Genomic DNA, 18,382 nt, shown 5'->3' on the forward strand with positions numbered 1-18,382 from the left:
TACTGGACAACTCTTGGATCCATGCTTGAATAATATCAATGCTTGTAACACACTGCATGTTGGGCAGTCCCCAAAAACCATCTGAAAATTACAACAATTTTGAAATGCAGTAATTTGTTGCTTATTGTAAGTAAATTGTTCTTTGCATGATACTTCCATTCCAAATTATTTGCACTGGTTACAGATTTGTTTCAGAGTTCACAATAAGGTGCAGGTGCTTTATTTTAAAGCTCTTCATGACCATGGACTGCCTCTTTCTGTATGAAACTGCAACAGCTCTGATAAGACACCATCTCTTCACTATTCAGCAGATGCCTACTTTCAGGCTTTCTTCATCATAACAGCTCCTTTTGTGGAACAGCCTCTTACAGATCACAAGGCCCCAACTCTACGGGTTTTCAGACAAGGATGTAAAAGCAAATTGTTTAATAGGATTTCTGAAACCTTTTAAGGACTCAATGTCTTAAACTGTTCTTCTGAGCTGGCTCTAGTTATATTGTTTCAAACATGTATTTATTATTTTTTTAAAAAACATCATCTACCAATCGTTTGAGAGAAAGTGGACATCGAAAGATTTACATAAATATGTAAATACTCCTTGGCATTTTAAAATTTCATCCCTTATTTGGGCAGGTTGGTCAACCCACCACCTCCCAAAGTGGCCAATTATTTGAAAGAATCTCTACCTAATCATATCCCACATGCAATATCTGCTACAGGGATCCTCAACAAACTGCCCACAGTATGATTCCTGGTACCCATTTCCTTCTTCCCCAAAGCAAGGAACCAAATCCTAGCTTTTCCACAGCTCATTGAAGCAGGAGGTGGTACAAAAGACTCTTTGAGGAATCACCTTTGTGTCTTCAAAGAGCACCTATTTGAACATAGCTACTTCCATCAAAAGGATGCTTTGGAACTACCTGATATTTGTGAATAGTGAACACCCTGAACAGCAATCATTTTGTCATGGCACCCACTCATCAGTATTCTCAAAATCCCCAAAACAATTAATTCCTCTCACTTCACAAATTCTGATATTTGTGCCGGCTTTGCCAAGAGTGGCGAGTAATAAATCCAAATAATAATAATATCAAATATGTAAGCCATTGACCATACCCATCAGTCAAAGAATGAGAACTTCTAATATATATCCATAGAATCGGGGGGGGGGGGGAGATGGCTCAGTTGACAACTGATTTCATGTAGTTTTTACTTGTCAGTAGGAGTTAAAGGCATGTCCAGATCAGCAACTTTTTGCAGGATGTGCTGAAAAACGCTGGCCAAAGGAAACAGAGTTCTGTCGATGTGCTGCCATTTGTCATAACTTATTTGTCGTCATCCCCCCCCCCCCCACACACAAAAGGTTGTACCTCATTCAAATGGTACAGATAAGTTTGAAGTCAGATTTGTTGAGTGATGTCCTTCTCCGGGATCATCTTTTGTATTGAGACATCTTCCATAACTAAGTTTGCATCATTGCCCACATTTAGTATGTTTTATCTGTACATTTGTTTTAACAGAAACAGAAACTAAAGATACCAACTGCACAATCCATCTACTACAAATCCCGATTTCAAGACTTCCTATTTTAGCCCTAGGACACCCGATGGTAAAAGTGAAATCAATCTAATTCAATCCAATTTTACTTATGGTCATTCAGACCAAACTTAAAAGTGAAATCAAATGGAATGTCAGAAGGATACTGAACCATGTAAACTCACAGGACATTTGTTTATGTGGTTCAAATGGACTGGAACTTCATGGAAGAGATTTTCTGCAGAGAACTTTAACTTGTGTCAAGGAGTCTCATAAGTCCTCGTTTGTGCCTGGAATAATCACAGTGATTTGGAAGAAAAAAGCCAGAATTTCTGGGAATGGTGTTATATAGGTTAAATTATAAATAAAAATAAATAAATAAAGGGTGAAAACGGGCACAGAAAAAGTTACATAGGCTGGCATGGAGTAAGAACAGAAACAATCACTTTACAAAAATTTTATTACAAATTTTACATCTTTGGATCAGTGTTATTTTAAATATCAGTGTTGACAAATTAGACATTTGTGGTTTAATATTTTCATTTCAAGTTGATGTATAGGTTGACAAAAGCATTCTGTACAACTGACAATGAATCACCCTGGGGTTAGTTATTATTTTGACTTTTTATGAGTTGCCATGATATAAAGAATATTTTTAGCACAACTGACTTCAGATTTTGGGAGCATTTTCATAGACTGAAGTTTTTCAAATCAATGGTACTATAGCTGAGCCATGTCATATTGCCTTCTTATGGACCCAGTGAACTGGGACAAACCCTGACCTTGTAAACTGCAGCTCTGTTCAGCCACGGTTTGACAAGAGGTGCCACCTGAGGCTGCCACAACCTGCCTTGACCTTTCATCTCTCATTGTGCCACCCAGGACAGACAGCATCCCATGGCCCTTCCTCTTGCAACAGACAAGAGTGAGAAAGCAAGAGGATAAAGATGGAACTGTCAATCTTCTGAATGAGAAGAACACTGAAATGGAAGACAGACATGGCAATCACCAAAACCCAAGGAGTGGCTGTGAAGCAGCATTGTAAGCAACACATTTCATCTTGAATAATATGCATCAGTAGCCAAATTGATCTGTTTGTTTTGTAGGCAGTTACTAAGTGGAAAGGGTGAAAGACTTTGTCCCGTTTTAGACATGATCTGTAAAGTATGTGATGCTTTAAGCATTTAACTGTTTTTACCAGTTAAACGTGGAAAACCTTAAGCATCCTTAATGTGAACATAAGAAGCCTTTTAATGCAAAGTCAGGCCAGAGGTCCAACTAGTTCCATTTGTCTACCTGGTTTGGGTCTCTGGCTAAGAGAGGCCTTTCCTAACACCTATTTATTGCCTGAGGCCCTTTATCTGGAGATGCAAAAGATTTCACCCGAGATCTCCTGTGCGTCCCCTGCCACTGAAACCCCAGCCCCTCCCCAGAACAACACCGCACCCAATACTGCCTCATGTATTGAAGGTTCATGACTCACTGACACCTTCGGATGAGTGTGCATCTTTGTTCACCACAGTGACACTATTTTTTTTAAATGTCTGTTGTCACCTAAAGGCACAGCTGTGAATAGTTAATGTCTAGTAACAGGCATAGGGCTATCATACCACTCACTAAGCAGCAGCCAGAACTGGCTTAGCACATATTAACTCACAGTTAGCTCTGGAACAATTGTTCCATTGTTATCAAAGTTATTCAAAGTAACCAGAAACAGGTATCAATACGTTAAATATATTCCTTTATTGTTAAAGGAACAAGACCGCCATGCCATTCTAAGCAGAATTCCACGCATAAATGCTCACTTACAGGGGCGCCACTCTGCTTATGACAGCACAGTGAGTCACTGAAGAGCTCTCGAAGTCAGCGTTTGCTGGCAGGGGCTCATGGGAATTGTAGTCCATGGACATCTGGAGGACCACAGGTTGACTACCCCTGTTCTAAGTGATTAGGATTTTTAAATTGAAAAGGTACCCATATTTGCCGGCCTATAAGACGATTGGGTGTATAAGACAACCCCCCAACATTTCCACTCAAAATACAGTACTATGGGCCACTATGGGCAGCTATGTGTATCCCAACTGAAGTGCACCCGGTGTATAAGACGACACCCCCCCCCACTTGGGGGCATGTTTTTCAGGAGGAAAAAGTAGTCTTATACGCCAGCAAATACTGTTTGGGGGAAACACCCCTGAAATAAATTGATAACAATCACTAGCACATATATTATTGTGAGGATGGCAGAAGTTGTGAGAGAGATCCAGGGTGTCTAAAAAGGTCAAAAGGGTTGAAGTGATAGTGCCAGACATGGAGGCTTGGCTCTCATCAACGAGCTCAGTGCGTGCCAGGCAGCCTGTGTTGGGGGAAACGCTTTCGCTTCCTCCAGAACTTCCATTGCTTTCGATCATTTGCTTTCAATGGGCCCTTGCACAAATGGGAGCTTTAGCCCTGCTGCTTGGCAGAGGCTCTCTAGAACACTCAGGACTCAAATGCACACAGAGAATCCAAGCTAATAAGCTCCATATAGATTTGTCATCTCAACAAGTGGCCTCTGGCTTGTTCAAGCCATCTGGAGCTGACAGCAAGCCTCTTTTTGGGGGGTACACTTGTAGCTCATGGACCTACAGTATCAAGAAAGAATTGGAAGGGAGAAAATAATGAGTGGTTTAAATGAAGTCCAGTCTCTCACAGGTCTGTAAATCTATGAAAATATATTATAACAATCATCCAGTTTAGCAAATTGCAAAGAAACCCCTTCCCAACTGGTAAAACTTTGAAGACAAGCATATTAAACCCCCTTGATAGTTGGATTTATCTTTGGGGACATCAAGAATAGATAGATAAACTAGGAGCAATGTTATTGAAAGACAGTCTTCCTTTTTCAACTACTCCACGCTAATTTCTGGGTGGTACCTGAAATGATATACAGCAACTTTGTCACGTTAAGCATTTGGCACTTCGGCTCTGTCAGAGCATCTACAGTGTCCAACTGATATTATTTGGAGCTAATTCTTCTCCGTTCCTTAGAGCAGTGGTCCCCAACCTTTTTATCACCAGGGACCACTCAACGCTTCACAATTTTACTGAGGCCCATTGTGGGGGGGGGTAGTTTACTCCTCTACTCTCAACCACTGCCCTAACGCTCTCTGATCGCTATGGTAATGTTTAAACATCCCTTCAAAATAAGATACAGACACACCACAACAATGAACATAAGGAACATTTTATTTTCATGGAAATTTTGACTCATGACAATGACAAATCAATGGGAACCCTGAGCTTGTTTCTCTGCAACGAGATAGTCCCATCTGGAAGTGATGGGAGACAATGACACCCGAAGTGTGTTGTAAAGGGCCGGGGGGAGGGGGAGAAGGTGTCCTTTGTGGCCCACCTCCAATTAGTCGACGGACCATATGTGGTCCGTGGCTCACAGGTTGGGGATCACTACCTTAGAGAAGTCAATTCTACAACCCAGACACTTTCTTTAAATTCTTGAAAGTACATCCAGTCTTGAATACTCATAACATCACATTCTGTAACCACAAAATTCACATTTTTGCAACAGGAATAACCTTTGTCACTTCTTAACATTGGCACAGACTTCTGGATCTATACATGTCCTCAGGAGTATTCAGAGCTAAGGCATATAGTATGACAGATTTGCACACTATCTTATCATTTGTCACTCACATTTACCAAAAACCTATGAACATTCAAGCTGTACGTATGTTGTAGCCAGGAACATTTGCTACCAATCATTTCCACTTCTGGGGATGGAGTCTGTGCATGTACATTGCACATCTCTAGATGCTATTCCCATGTGTGGTAAATACACACAGTCCAATGGCAGGATCTGTGCATCCATTCGCCAGCAGGGCCAGTGCACGCATTCCTTAATACATGAATAGGCTCTGTACACATGAAGACTTTGATCCTGTAAAACATTTTCACAGACGGAAGGGATGCCGGTCTTTGAAGTCACATCTCCCCTTTATCTGTAGCCCAAACTATCCCCTGAAATGCTGTTCTTGGGGACAGGGTACCTGCAGGAGCAATGTTGTATGGGAGTCAGAGATCTGTAGTGGAAGGGATGAAATGGCGAAAATATCTCCCCCCTCCATTTTCCTCCATAGAAATGCGTGGACAGTGTTTATTGTCCACATATATTCAAAGAAGCTGGAAATATTGTTTTAAAAAAAACACCGAACCTGATGCACAGGATGCTGTATCTCCTGCTTGAATGTAATTCTGATGAGCAGACCTTTCCCCTGTAGCCCACACATCCCAAATTTAAGACTTACTGACTGAAAAAACCCATCCTAAAACCTGTGAAGGGGCCTTTACAAAGTGCCTTGCGATTCAAGAAGATCTTCTGAGCCTTGTATTTGAGGAATTCAGTCTTCTAGCACTGTACATTTCTCAAGCCATTCAGAGTCACTTTTCCATGAGTGTAAATGTCTTCATCTGTGCCCTGGTTAAGGTGCTTTACCATATTCTTCTCAAAGAGCAGTGGGTGGTAGCCACCCATGGTGCAGGCTTGGTCAAAGAACTTCTGGAAATAATGACAAATGTCTGTTTGCCTTCTGGAAGGAAGAAACTCGTAAACGTCAACTGTGTCACATAAGTGCATCATGATAACAATGCCTACAGGAGAAGAGAAGAGAAATATAAGGCTGCATCAGAGTGGCAGACAGAATTTGGAAAACCATCAAAATGCTTCTCTTGTGTACAAAAATGACAAAACGTCACATACCGTAGAGGAATTGAAAACCACCTCTCTCTCCCCAGACTTCAATTGTTCATTGACCTTCAATGCTAATTCCTGGGTGCTGAACAAGAGTGGAGTAAGCATTGTCTAAGGGGAAGAATGGAGAGACTGGGTGTGTGTGTATGTGTGGGGAGGAAATAGCAAGCATTGAGCAGCTGCTTTCATTCTGTGCACCAAGCACGCCCATGGTCCATACAAATCATTTAGAAACCAGGGCTTAATTTATGAAGAGAACTTTAAGCTTGTCACTCACACTTTCTCTATGACCTTTACCGCATGATGTCTGTTGCATGGGCTGCAGCCTAGTGTTAGCCTTGGGGCAGGTTGCCCCACCTCTTCCTGACTCTGCACGGGGGAGCCTTTGGCCTGGTGCACCTCATCTGCCCTTTTTTTGGGGTGGGGGGTGGGTGGGGCTTTTTGTTACACCTTTTAGGGACAGTGCTTGGAGAGTGAGAGTAAAGTCTAGGGGTGTAAGTCCCTTACTGTAACCAAAAATTCCCTTTAACGGTTGTCCAATGCAGGGGAGACCCTTTCATTGATGGTTATAGGAATGAGCCAAAAGAGCTAAGCCACTTCTCTCTCTCTTCTTTTCCAATCTTTTTTTTAAGCCACCTTTAGTCAAGACGAGGCAGATGATGATATGGCATGAATAATACACTTGATGTCATTTCCAGTGTGTGGCTAGAGGTGAGATATGGACACAAACACATTCAGCTGATTTATATGGAATCAGACAGACTCTTGTCTTGGTCCATGAGTGGACCAATTACTATCAATCAATTACTGTCTGCTCAGACTGCAAGTGGCTCTCCAGGATCTCAGGCAGAGAAAGGTCTTTCACATAACCTCCTACCTGGTTATTTTAACTGGGGATACTGGGGACCAGACCTGGAACTATCTATGATCGTAGTTAGGGAAATGAGGCCAAGAGTGCATGAAATTGCTGGTTGGATCAAACATCCCTCACCTAACTATAATCTTTGGCTTCATTGCTACAGATCACCTGCCTCTTTTTCATCCTATCATGCTTGGGTAAAGCAGGGCAGAGCTGAATATATCCACTTTGCTTGCCAGCAACAGCAGTGCCTCAGGGAATAACATGGGTGCACCTTTGATACCTGCTCTTACTGAGTTAGAGCGCCACCTTGTGAGCAAAATGAGCTAAAGAACACAGCAGATGTGATGGGAAGCTGTAATGGGATTGATTATAAATAGCTAAAAGTAAGATTGCTTAGATGTAATTATTTAGACAGAATAAAAATCCCAGTTGGAGAAAATCAACATTTCCTATCCTGAAAACAGTTCTAGATGTGGAAACAAAGCTGTCTAAACAACTAAGTACCAGTTAAAAAAAGAGGGTTACATCTCAGCTAAAGAAATAGTAGTGTTGTTTTTTTTATCCCACTTTTCACTACCTGAAGGAGTTTCAAAGCGGCTAACTATCACCTTCCCTTCCTCTCTCCACAACAGAAACCTTGTGAGATAGGTGAGGCTGAGAGAGCTCTGACAGAACTGCTCTGTGAGAACAACTCTAACAGGAGCCCAAGGTCACCCAGCTGGCTGCGTATGGAGGAGCAGGGAATCAAACCCAGCTAGCTAGATTAGAAGCTGCTGCTCTTAACCCCAGAGTTGATATTATTCAGTGTAAGATTTTCCTTACATAAGTATGCAGCTAGTGTCAGCCAAGCAAGCATGGTGATTAATTGAATTGCCAAAGGCTTCTGCAGCCAGTCAACTGGTTGTTGGGGGTTTTCTGCGTGGCTGGCATCTTCAGGAGTAGGGCATGGCAAGGTGGGAAATCTCTGAAGATGCCAGCCCACTTACTGGAAAAATGTCAGAGACTAAAACTACTAGACCAGGGCACACTGCCCAGAAAGCCCAGAACAACCAGTGGTGAGTAACTCTACAAAACCTTGATATTTGGGATTTCAAATGGGGGACAGGGGACGGACCCACACAACCAATATAGGGGCACAGCAGGGATCTGCACAGGAAGGGAGAGTTGGCAAAATCACTTGCCTCCTTTGACAGTGGAAGCCCTGTTCTGTACCTCTAAGTGCTCTTACCATAGTGGAATATCATCTTTGGATCCAACCCCACATCAAAACAAAGGACACCTTGGAGGACTCATATCCAGCCTGCGCTGGGGCAGATGCATTGGTTACCAGTCCAAGTCCGATACTGGATCAAGTTCAAGGTTTTGGTTTTGACCTTTAAGGCCACTCGTGGTCTGGGTCCAGTGTAACTGACAGACCACCTAAATCCCTATGCCCCACACAGGGCTTTGCATGCTGCAGCTGCTAATAAGCTGGAGGTCCTTGGCCCATGGGATGTTTGCCCAGTCCAGGAGAGCTGAGGGTCCTGACGGAGCTGTTAAAGTTCTGCAGGGCCTGTAAAATGGAGCTCTTCTGCCAGGCATTAGGTTGTGGCCAGGCGGATGGGAAGATCATGTCCCTCCTCTGAATGCTTGACTGGAACCACCTTCTGGAGATGGCAGCCAGGGGGTAGAATGATAGGATTTGACTGGTGAGGACTGGCATGGGGGTGGAGATGGATTGGGGATTGATTTTATTGAATTGTTTTAATTTACTGTTGTAAAGCTGCTGTGAGCTGGCAGGTCTGGGAGCAGCAGCTAAGAAATGGAATGAATGAATGAATGAATGAATGAATGAATGAATGAATGAATGGACAAATAACATACCAAGCATTCCTGAAGAAGGTGGATTTGGCTGGATATCCTCTGGTGAGTTTTCTTGAAGGATATCCCAAAGTTGCCACTGCATATAGGGATTCAGGATGTAAAAGGGTTGCTCAGGGTGTTTGTCTCGATACATTTTGTAGCTGCTAAAGAAATTGTAATCTGTTTTTTTGTACCACTAGAAATTAAAAATAAAATGTCAATTGTTTATTGAACACTCCAAATACAGGCATCCAGGTTACATGCTCACCAAATACACAAGCAGTGGCTAAGGAATGACAGTGGCTAAGGAAACCGATAATCACTGCTGCCCAAATATGTTAGGCTAGAAATGAAGATGGGATGGAACCTAACTTCCACCAGTGGAAAGAATGTAGATCTTTGTATTGTCCCATTCTTACCAGCAGATCTTCCAGAAAGCAGATTCCAGTGGTCAGAATTAGCAGACATATAGGCTGGGGGCTGCAGCAAGGTAGAAGGAGAAGAATTCACCATTCTGCCAGCAGACCTCTGCCCCTTCTGCCAGCAGCCTCTGCAATCTAGTTTCCAGAGGTCAGAAGGGTCTGCTGCAGGGAGTGGAATGCAGCAAATATGTGTGCCTTCCACTCACAGAAGTTATGGTAGCAATTTTATACCAGAAACAAATATGGCTGCATTAGGACTGCCCTCTGCCTCTTGATGCTACTCATCCAAACAGAGTGCCTAGTGCTGAACTATTGCTTGTGCATTTTCTGGCTTGTGCTAGAAGTTATCTGGGAGCAAGGTAACTGTGGGTAGCAGTAGCTATATGAACTCTTGACTCGTCAAAAGAGGGGGAAGACAATTCTGTTTGTTTCCTCATGAGCTGGAGAGTCCACTCCAAGAAAACTGTTTTCATATTGGCAAAATAGGATAGCCATGGTTACCCAGACTCTCTTTAAAATACACACACACACACACACACACAAAACCCTAGCCTAAAAAATACTAATATTTTACCTGGCTCTTGTGGCCTAGACACAGATCTTCCAACTGAGTCCTGTCTAGTGGCTCTGTTCTCCTTCCTAGCTGGCTCTTTAGGCTACCTGCAGTGCAATGTGGTGTCATCCAATGAAAATGAAGAAAATCCATTGTAAAACTGCTACAGGAAAGATCTATGTATGAACTGAGAGCACCCACAGAATCAGGCTTTTCTGGGATTAGCACACTGCCAGCCCCCAGTACCCCTAGCATTTGATCTGATAAACAGTGATGCACTTATCCTGAAATGTATACAGCTCAGTCTTACCTGATAGATATCTGCATGATATGGTGCTGGATCCCACACAATTAAGATTCCAGAGTTATACTGTTCATCCATAATAACTTTTTGTTCTTCAACAGTAAGAAGCTGAGAATTACAAAAGGGACACTGATTAATACAGAGATTCCCATTTAAAATGTACATGGAAATCAAACAGCACAAATGGAGGAGTTGCAAAGGAGGGAAAATCCCATTCTCCCCCCTTTTTTTTGCCAGCCAGTGGTTTCTTGGACATGCTGGCCAGGTGATCAGTGGAGACTTGGGACCAAAAGCACCAATGCTATAATTTCCCAGCCACCGCCATAGATCCAAAGAGCCGCCTGAGACTCAACCCCTCTAAGACGGAGGTCCTTTGGCTAGGCCGAAGGGAGCAGGAACAGGAAGTGCGTCTTCCCTGCCTGGACGGGGTACAATTGTCATCTGTGCCCCAAGCCAGGAATTTGGGAGTGATTCTGGATGCCTCACTTTCCATGGAGGCCCAGGTCACTAAGGTAGCCCGGACGGCGTTTCTCCATCTACGCCAAGCTCGGCTACTAGCGCCCTACCTGCCCCCGGAACAACTGGCCACTGTGATCCATGCAACGGTTACTTCTAGATTAGACTTCTGTAACTCGCTCTACGCGGGCCTACCCTTGTCTCTAACCCGGAAGTTACAGCTGGTACAGAATGCAGCTGCACGGGTCCTCACTAAATCATCTTGGAGGTCCCATGTTCAGCCTCTGCTGAAGCAGCTGCACTGGTTGCCAGTTTGTTTCCGGATCAGGTTCAAGGTTTTGGTATTAACCTTTAAGACTATACGCGGCTTGGGTCCTGCATACTTGAGGGACCGCCTATCTCCTTATGCCCCCCGCAGGGCACTTCGCTCTGCGGGTAAGAATCTGCTGATGATCCCAGGACCCCGGGAGGCACGCCTGGCCTCGACAAGGGCCAGGGCCTTTTCGGTCCTGGCCCCTACCTGGTGGAATGAGCTCCCTGAAGAGCTGCGGGCCCTGTCGGAGCTCTCTGAGTTCCGCAGAGCCTGCAAAACGGAGCTCTTCCGCCAGGCGTTTGTCTAAGGCCGGGTGATGGCCCGGGGCTAAGATCGGACCCCTCTCCCCGGAGGGGGGAGGCCAGTACTAGACTGACCTGGTTCCCCAGAGTGTTCCATCCTATGCCCAATTATCCTCCGTTCCCTTCTGCTCATCCAGTGGGCCTGTACGGGAATAGTTTTTAATCGCCATCATTGTGACTTAGTCATTGTTTTAATGGGGTTTTAATGGGAATTTTAATGGTTAATATATTGTATTTGTTTTAAAATGTCGTGAACCGCCGCGAGCCGGTTTCCGAGAGCGGCGGTCATACAAATCAAATAAATAATAATAATAATAAAAATAATAAAGTAGAACAGCTGATTCTTCAAAATAGGAGCCGAAAGATAAGAATCAACATGGCTGAGAAGTATCTTTTGTATAATAATACATGTATTATAATACATATCTTTCGAGCAACTATGTTTCTGTAATCATGATGCAGACTGTGTATTATTTCTCTTTACAGAAAGTTGACTGCATTTTTAGGTGAAGACTAGCATATTGACCTGTACTGAGGTATGTGGGAGGTTGCTATATTATACTTTGGTTAATTTCATGTGGAACCTCCCCCCCCCCAGTCATTTATATAAATGTATTTCATATAGGGGAAACCACTAAGGAAAGTTCCGATTATGAAAACTGTACTCGGGAACTCATTCTGGCAACCCTTTCTTGAAAAATCAATCAAGATAATACTGAAGATATTGTTGTTGTTGTTTTGCATACTGACTTTATTATTCAACCATGTTGATTTTCATCTTCTGACCACCCAAGATCCTGCTGGTCAGGTACTGATGACCTGGGGCAGGAGGCATACAGGACTAGGCATGTGCAAGGGGGAAAAAAAATCGGACCATTTTAATTTGGCCCAAATCCAAAGCACCCTTCCCTGGCTCAGATTCAGTTGAATTTGAATTAATTTGGTGAACATAATGGTAGCATAAAAGTCAACGGGAAAATTACCCTTTCCGTCTTTTCTATGTTCAGGGTGTGTGTGAGGTAGAGGCATCAAATTTGCAGTGTAGCTGCAGGAACCTCTTCTCTAACGATGAGGGGGAAAGATTCCCTGTTCTTATAATTTTTTTTCTTGCCACTGGAAAACATGGCACTCGGATGGGGAACCCTCTTTAGGTGCCTGTAGAATTGAACCCCCTAATCTTTTTTTAAAATTTGGGGGTTCTTTTGAGAAGTTCCTATAGCTAAGCAGCAAATTTGGTGCCTCTGCCTCCAACCCCTGCACTTCCAGACCATGGAACAGACAGAAAAGGAAAATTTTGGTCCCTTTAAGCTTCCTGATCTCTGCAAGGCCAAAAAGCACCCAAATAGCAGTTCAGAGATTTGGCCAAGGCTGATTTGGGCAGTTTATCTTAAAGGAAAGTGCAATTTGGACCAGGTTTGCCCCAAAAGTGTTCAAATCAACATTAATTCAAGCACTTTTTGAGATTGTGCAAGGTAGTCTGAGTCACCATTCAGTAACTTAAAACACAACAAAAACCCTGCACCTGGAATTGTTCTGTCCCCCCCCTTTGTGTTTTTATGTTTCCCCAGCTATGCAGAAAACTCTATAACCCTTAGTAGTCCCTCCTCGTATGATTTTTTTTTAAAATTCTCGTGACTGTTTTGATGCCCTACTTAGAAATTAGATATGTGATGGGTTCAGAAGCTGTAACTAAAGTTAGGATTGTTTTATGACATCACACATTTTAGGCACAATTGCTACAGAATTGGAAGTTGGAGCTTTCTGGGAGAACTAGTCCACTTACTTGGCCATGGTATGTGAGAACTGCATCTCTGATCTAACCAGGGCCAATTGGAGATATAAAGTGATATCTAAGGCCAGGCTGCATAACTACAGGAAGAATAATGTGCACATGTAAACTCACTGGGTTCTCTATCTAGAGTGTTTTAGTGAGGGTAATTTAAACACGTTTCCCTGAGCATGCAACATTAAACAGAAGAACCTCACCCTGGCATGAAAATGCAGGAAAGAAGACAGGAATCGTCATGCACCAACAGATTAAGGCTGAATATAGACATAGATCAAAGAGTCTGACAGGACTCTGGATATACTTGGAGCTCTCTCTTTGTAGCACACCAGTGAAGCCCACATAAGCACACGTGCTAGAGGTCACTGTATCAGTCACATGTGTGGGTGTGGGCTGTGAGGACAACAGACACAGCCAATGGACTGTGCAACAAACATGCCAGACTTTATTCAGGAGACAGGATAATGTGGACAGGGCTTGCTCAAAGTACAAAGCTTGAAAACCGTTGTTTTTTTATATCACCATAAAAGGCGCCGGGCGCAGTCTTGTGGGTGTTATTGTCCAGGGGTAGGGGAAATGGAGGCTAAGATGGGAAGAGCCTTTAAAGTGCCGTGGGCTGATCAGCCTCACCTCCCAGAGCTTTCATGCACTGTAGGCACCGGGCGGCTTCTCATGAACTTCCTCTGACAAATTTGCTGATCCAGTAGGTCAACAGCCTCATTAACATCCTATCACCCATGTGCTTCTGGCTATTTTTAGCTGTGTGCTAGGCGCTGAAAATCCAAACAACTTTGCAAGCCTGCTCCCGTGAAATACTGTAGTTCCTATCTTGCTCTTCATGGGTCACCATGTGACTGCTACTACATCCTGCCCCACTGCACTGATCGTAATCAATTCCTGGTTTTACTGGCTACTAAACTGTTTTGGCTTTGACTTCCTTGTTAATTCTAACTTACTGCTTCTGTTCTGTATTAGCCATCACACTGATTAATGAACTTCACTATATAACCGGAGGGCATTCTATTTTTGTGGTGCAACTCGTCTTCAATTCACCCTGTATATAAAGCTCTTTTTCCAATAGAATTGACTTTTTTTCCTCCTGCACCCAGGGAGGGAATACCCGAGAAGACATTCCCCATAGTGTAGCTCATACAGCTGTGAATATTAGGTGCCTTAGGAAGGATTAGTTTTCAGCTGCTCTACTTGCACCATCACATTTGGGTTTTATGCAGATGGCTTCACCTATTCCTGCTGCTCAAATCAATCACGTTGTTTGATGGGGACAGCTGCAGAAAACATGGAAATCTCTTGGGTAACATCATGTATTCAAACAGAACTGTGTGCTCAGAGTGTAGAAAGTCTACAGTGGTAGCAATGTTTAATGAAAGATTTGCTCCAGAGAATACGAAATTCTTCTCTGATCAGTTTTAGTCTTTGAAATGAACTTTACGGATGATGTGAATTTATGTATCATTCTCACTAAAAAGTATTCTGCATTGACAAGGGAAGAAAAATATATTCTACAATGTGAACTTTATGATGGAGGAATGTGATTTGTTTCTCTCTTCTTTCCTTTATTACTAGAGAGGAGGTTTAGGTTAAGACATCATGCACTGAAGTTCCTCAGTGACTTGCAGTCCATTTGCTGGCTCTTTCTCATGTCACCTTTTAAGGGCAGGGGATGAATGCCGATTGGCTAATGTCAGAACTTCAAGGCTATGTGAACGGAGCCCAGTCTGGAGCTTCTTATTCGCCAGTGGAACCAGTCCTAGAAACTCCAGCAGTGCCAGCATGGGCAGGTGCCACAGCTTCCAAGAAGGCCCAAGTTTCCCACTGTAGCATGGGAGGAGCTGAAAGGGAGCCAAGGAACCATGGAAAGGGACTTCAAAACAGGGTACAAGCAAAACCAAAAGTTTTTAATAGTATGAGATGCACATGGTGGCTTGGGTAAGCAATCCAACAGAGATGAGACTCAGAAACAGGCCTGGAGTGAACAAAGTGTTAAGTTGTACCTATAACATGCCTTATGCAGGACAGCTGCAAAGAAAATGAGTAACGTCATCAACATTGTGTATCACAAGACTTACATGATACAACCCAAAAGAAATATTTAAATACCTGGGGCTGCCCCATCTAGCAAAAGCAGGAGCAAAGAAAGGTCTACAGAGCTTAGGTATCAAATTCTTTGCTAGATGGTGCTTCCCCCCTTCTTTTCATTTTTATTTGTCGCTGTCCATTTCTGTGAAACTATTACTTTTAACCCTGTCATGCAGGATTGGAAGCTGTCCTTTTATCTCAGAGGCTCTGTTTGTGTGGAAATGCAACAAAAGAGCTGATGTTGGCTGATTCCTCTACTTCCTGCTACTATTCTTGCTCACAGATCCTTGTATCACGGACGAATCTTCTGAACAAAAAGCCTTCATGAAAATCCGTAGAATGAGCCCACTTTTGTAGTTCCTTGCTATGCATCTGTAAGGCAGACTTACCTGCGAATTGATCAGACGTATTGTTGTTTTTTCCCCTACATCACCCTGAAACCCTCTGGTAGGGGCTCCGTTAAAGCGCAACACTGCATCATGGCTGTCTGAAAACACCAACAAAGAAAATGTATAATAAAATCAGAGTCCAGTAGCACCTTTAAGACCAACAAAGATTTATTCAAGGCGTGAGTTTTCGAGCGCAAGCACTCTTCCTCAGACTATGAACTACCATCATGACAATGGAAATATAAAGCAAAAATTAATTCTGTTAAATCAGCCCTGTGAGAGAACAAAAGCAAGAGAAATAAGCCTTCTTGTGAAGATTCCCAATAAAATAATTTTCTATATAATATTTGCTGGAAACAGAGCTCCTAGTAGGAGGTATTGGGTTCATGAAGCGTGTAAGGCTGTAAGGGAGCTGCATGGTTCCCACTAAATCAGCAGCTGCCCAACATCTCCTTCCCTGCTATTATCTTAAACCACAGAACAGTAACATGCTGTATCTTTGCTCAGAGATCCCCACTCCCACATGAGGGGTCATGAAAATCCACATCTCAGGCATCCTGAGTATTAAACAATTCCAACGAAGAGAGGTGGACTAGGTGAGAACTATGTGACTCCCACAAGGACTAGTTCCCAAAGCAACACTATTGCTCAGATTCTAGCTGTATATTTAAGGAGTCTTATGCCACATTCCTGACAACCAGAGAACCGATTCCTTTGAATCTATTTCTATTCATTGGCAAGTGTTGCTGCGGAAGAAGTGTTCTGTTTATACCATGCTACACAATTGGAGGTGTCAAGAGTCTGATTTGCACAGGATGTGTGTAGGAACAATGCATGTAGATGCACTGACATTATCATTAACAAGGACTTGCAGGAAGCAAAGCACTTCCCCTCCCCCACTATGTCCTCTTTCCCTTTCCTGAAAGCACCACAGTCTCTCATCTTTTCCTGATTCCTTCCCTCCTTATAGGGTTGCCAACCTGGAGATCGCTTGAAATGACAATGGATCTCCCCTAGCCATTAAGGTGGCAGCAGACAACTGGACATTGATGAGATTGCTCCCCGATGCTGGCATGGGCTCCTTGTAATTGTAGTCCATAGACATCTGGAGAGCCATAATTTAGCCACCCCTGAGATAGACAAATGCACCATGCTATGTTTCCAGAAGCCCTGGGGGGCTGAGAGCTTCTCACCACTTCCACTGGTCCCTCAATACAACACAGACTGCTACTTGACTTCATGACTGATACTATACAATGACAGTGAAATGACAGATAACCAACTGACAGTATCTGACTGCTCATCAAAACAACCACAAGGGTATCAAAAAGCTCTCACTAAATGCTATCCTTTCTCTAATTTCTTTTCAGTTCCATAATTCTGGCTATCGACTAGAGAAGCCTCTCTCAATTTTTTTACTGTTGAGAAACCCCTGAAACATTCTTCAGGCAACTCTAGAAGGGGCACTATCATGCAGAACATGGTTGGGAAGCATAGCTGTATACACGCCCACTTAGGGTCCCTCCCCTTCCCACTCCATCCAGGCCCACCATTGGCCATGGGGGTTATCGACATGACCATATAAAATGTTTCACTAATAAAAAATAATAAAACATGAACTCCCACCCATTAGCAACTCTTCCAAGACTGTCAAGAAACCCCAGGGTTTCAGGAAACCCTGGTCGAGAAAGCCTAGCCTAAAAGTAGACATGGCAAGTAAAATAAACTAAGATTATTTTGTATTATCCCAGTCTAACCATCATATAAAAACATTTAAGACTAAACAAAGAACTTGCCAACCTATTTGCTAAAAAGTAATTTCCCCCAAGGCTGCCATAAAACAGTGTGTGTTTGTGTTGGGTTTAAACTACAAGTACAACGATATAGGCTAGATATCAGGAAAAAAATTTTCACAGTCAGAGTAGTTCAACAGTGGAATAAGCTGCCTAAGGAGGTGGTGAACTCCCCCTCACTGGCAGTCTTAAAGCAAAGGTTGGATACACACTTTTCTTGGATGCTTTAGGATGCTTTGGGCTGATACTGCATTGAGCAGGGGGTTGGACTAGATGGCCTTGTATGGCCCCTTCCAACTCTTTGATTCTATGTGTGTGTGTGGGGGGGATTATATGCCCTAACTTCTATTCCATAAAGGCAAGTAAATCCTCTGAAATGGCTACATTGCTGCTATTTGTCTACAGTGTTGGGTTTAGCTTAAAGCTCATGTGGAAGGTTTCATACTGGCAAAGAACTTCAGTTAGCCGAATGAACAGAACTTCTGATACAGCAACAGTGCTGATACTGATACAATCCCCCTTTTCTGCCACTGGAGAGCCCTACCACAATCCCTGTTGAAACTAATACAAATAGGCTGGATCTTGCCATTCTGTTCCATTGGTAGTGGTGTTTTCCTCTAATGTCAAGATCCTTCAGCTGATGCAAGAGGCTCTTCTGCCAGAGGAAAAGCCCATTGCATTTGTGAAAGAATACTTGTGCCAGAGGAATATGCTACCACCAGTAGAAAGGAGTAGTAGATTCCCATTCAAAAGTACTTGTCCACATATATTATTTCAATAATCTTTACAACAGGTCATCCATCGGTCAGTATTACTATCCCACATTTACAGGTGGTTCCTATGTTCACTGTCTAAGAGACTTCTATAATCACTGAAATCCGGGGGGGGGAGGATAGACATATCAGTACATCCAGCGAATATACAATAAAGTATCATCCAGACTCAATAAAAATGAAAATGAAAAAGTCAAAAGATGTGAGCGA

At 43.1% G+C, this 18,382-nt stretch overlaps 1 protein-coding gene across 7 annotated transcripts in view; it reads right to left on the reverse strand.

Moving 5' to 3' along the window:
- Positions 1-4,743: 4,743 nt before the first annotated feature.
- ST6GAL1 (ST6 beta-galactoside alpha-2,6-sialyltransferase 1) overlaps positions 4,744-18,382 on the reverse strand; it is a 96,520-nt gene continuing 82,881 nt past the window's right edge. For 6 of the 7 annotated variants that reach the window (XM_077348987.1, XM_077348983.1, XM_077348988.1 and 3 more), the window contains 4 exons: positions 15,607-15,704; positions 10,270-10,371; positions 9,006-9,180; positions 4,744-6,180 (listed from right to left, as the gene is read on the reverse strand). In XM_077348987.1, the coding sequence (XP_077205102.1) occupies positions 5,939-6,180; positions 9,006-9,180; positions 10,270-10,371; positions 15,607-15,704 (617 nt within the window). In that variant the 3' untranslated portion in view covers positions 4,744-5,938. Of the gene's footprint in view, positions 6,181-6,271; positions 6,392-9,005; positions 9,181-10,269; positions 10,372-15,606; positions 15,705-18,382 lie in introns of those variants that run through there. The other variant, XM_077348989.1, reaches the window with a different exon arrangement.

Source organism: Paroedura picta, chromosome 8 (assembly GCF_049243985.1).
Source record: "Paroedura picta isolate Pp20150507F chromosome 8, Ppicta_v3.0, whole genome shotgun sequence".
In the NCBI taxonomy this organism is placed as follows: Eukaryota; Metazoa; Chordata; class Lepidosauria; order Squamata; family Gekkonidae; genus Paroedura; species Paroedura picta.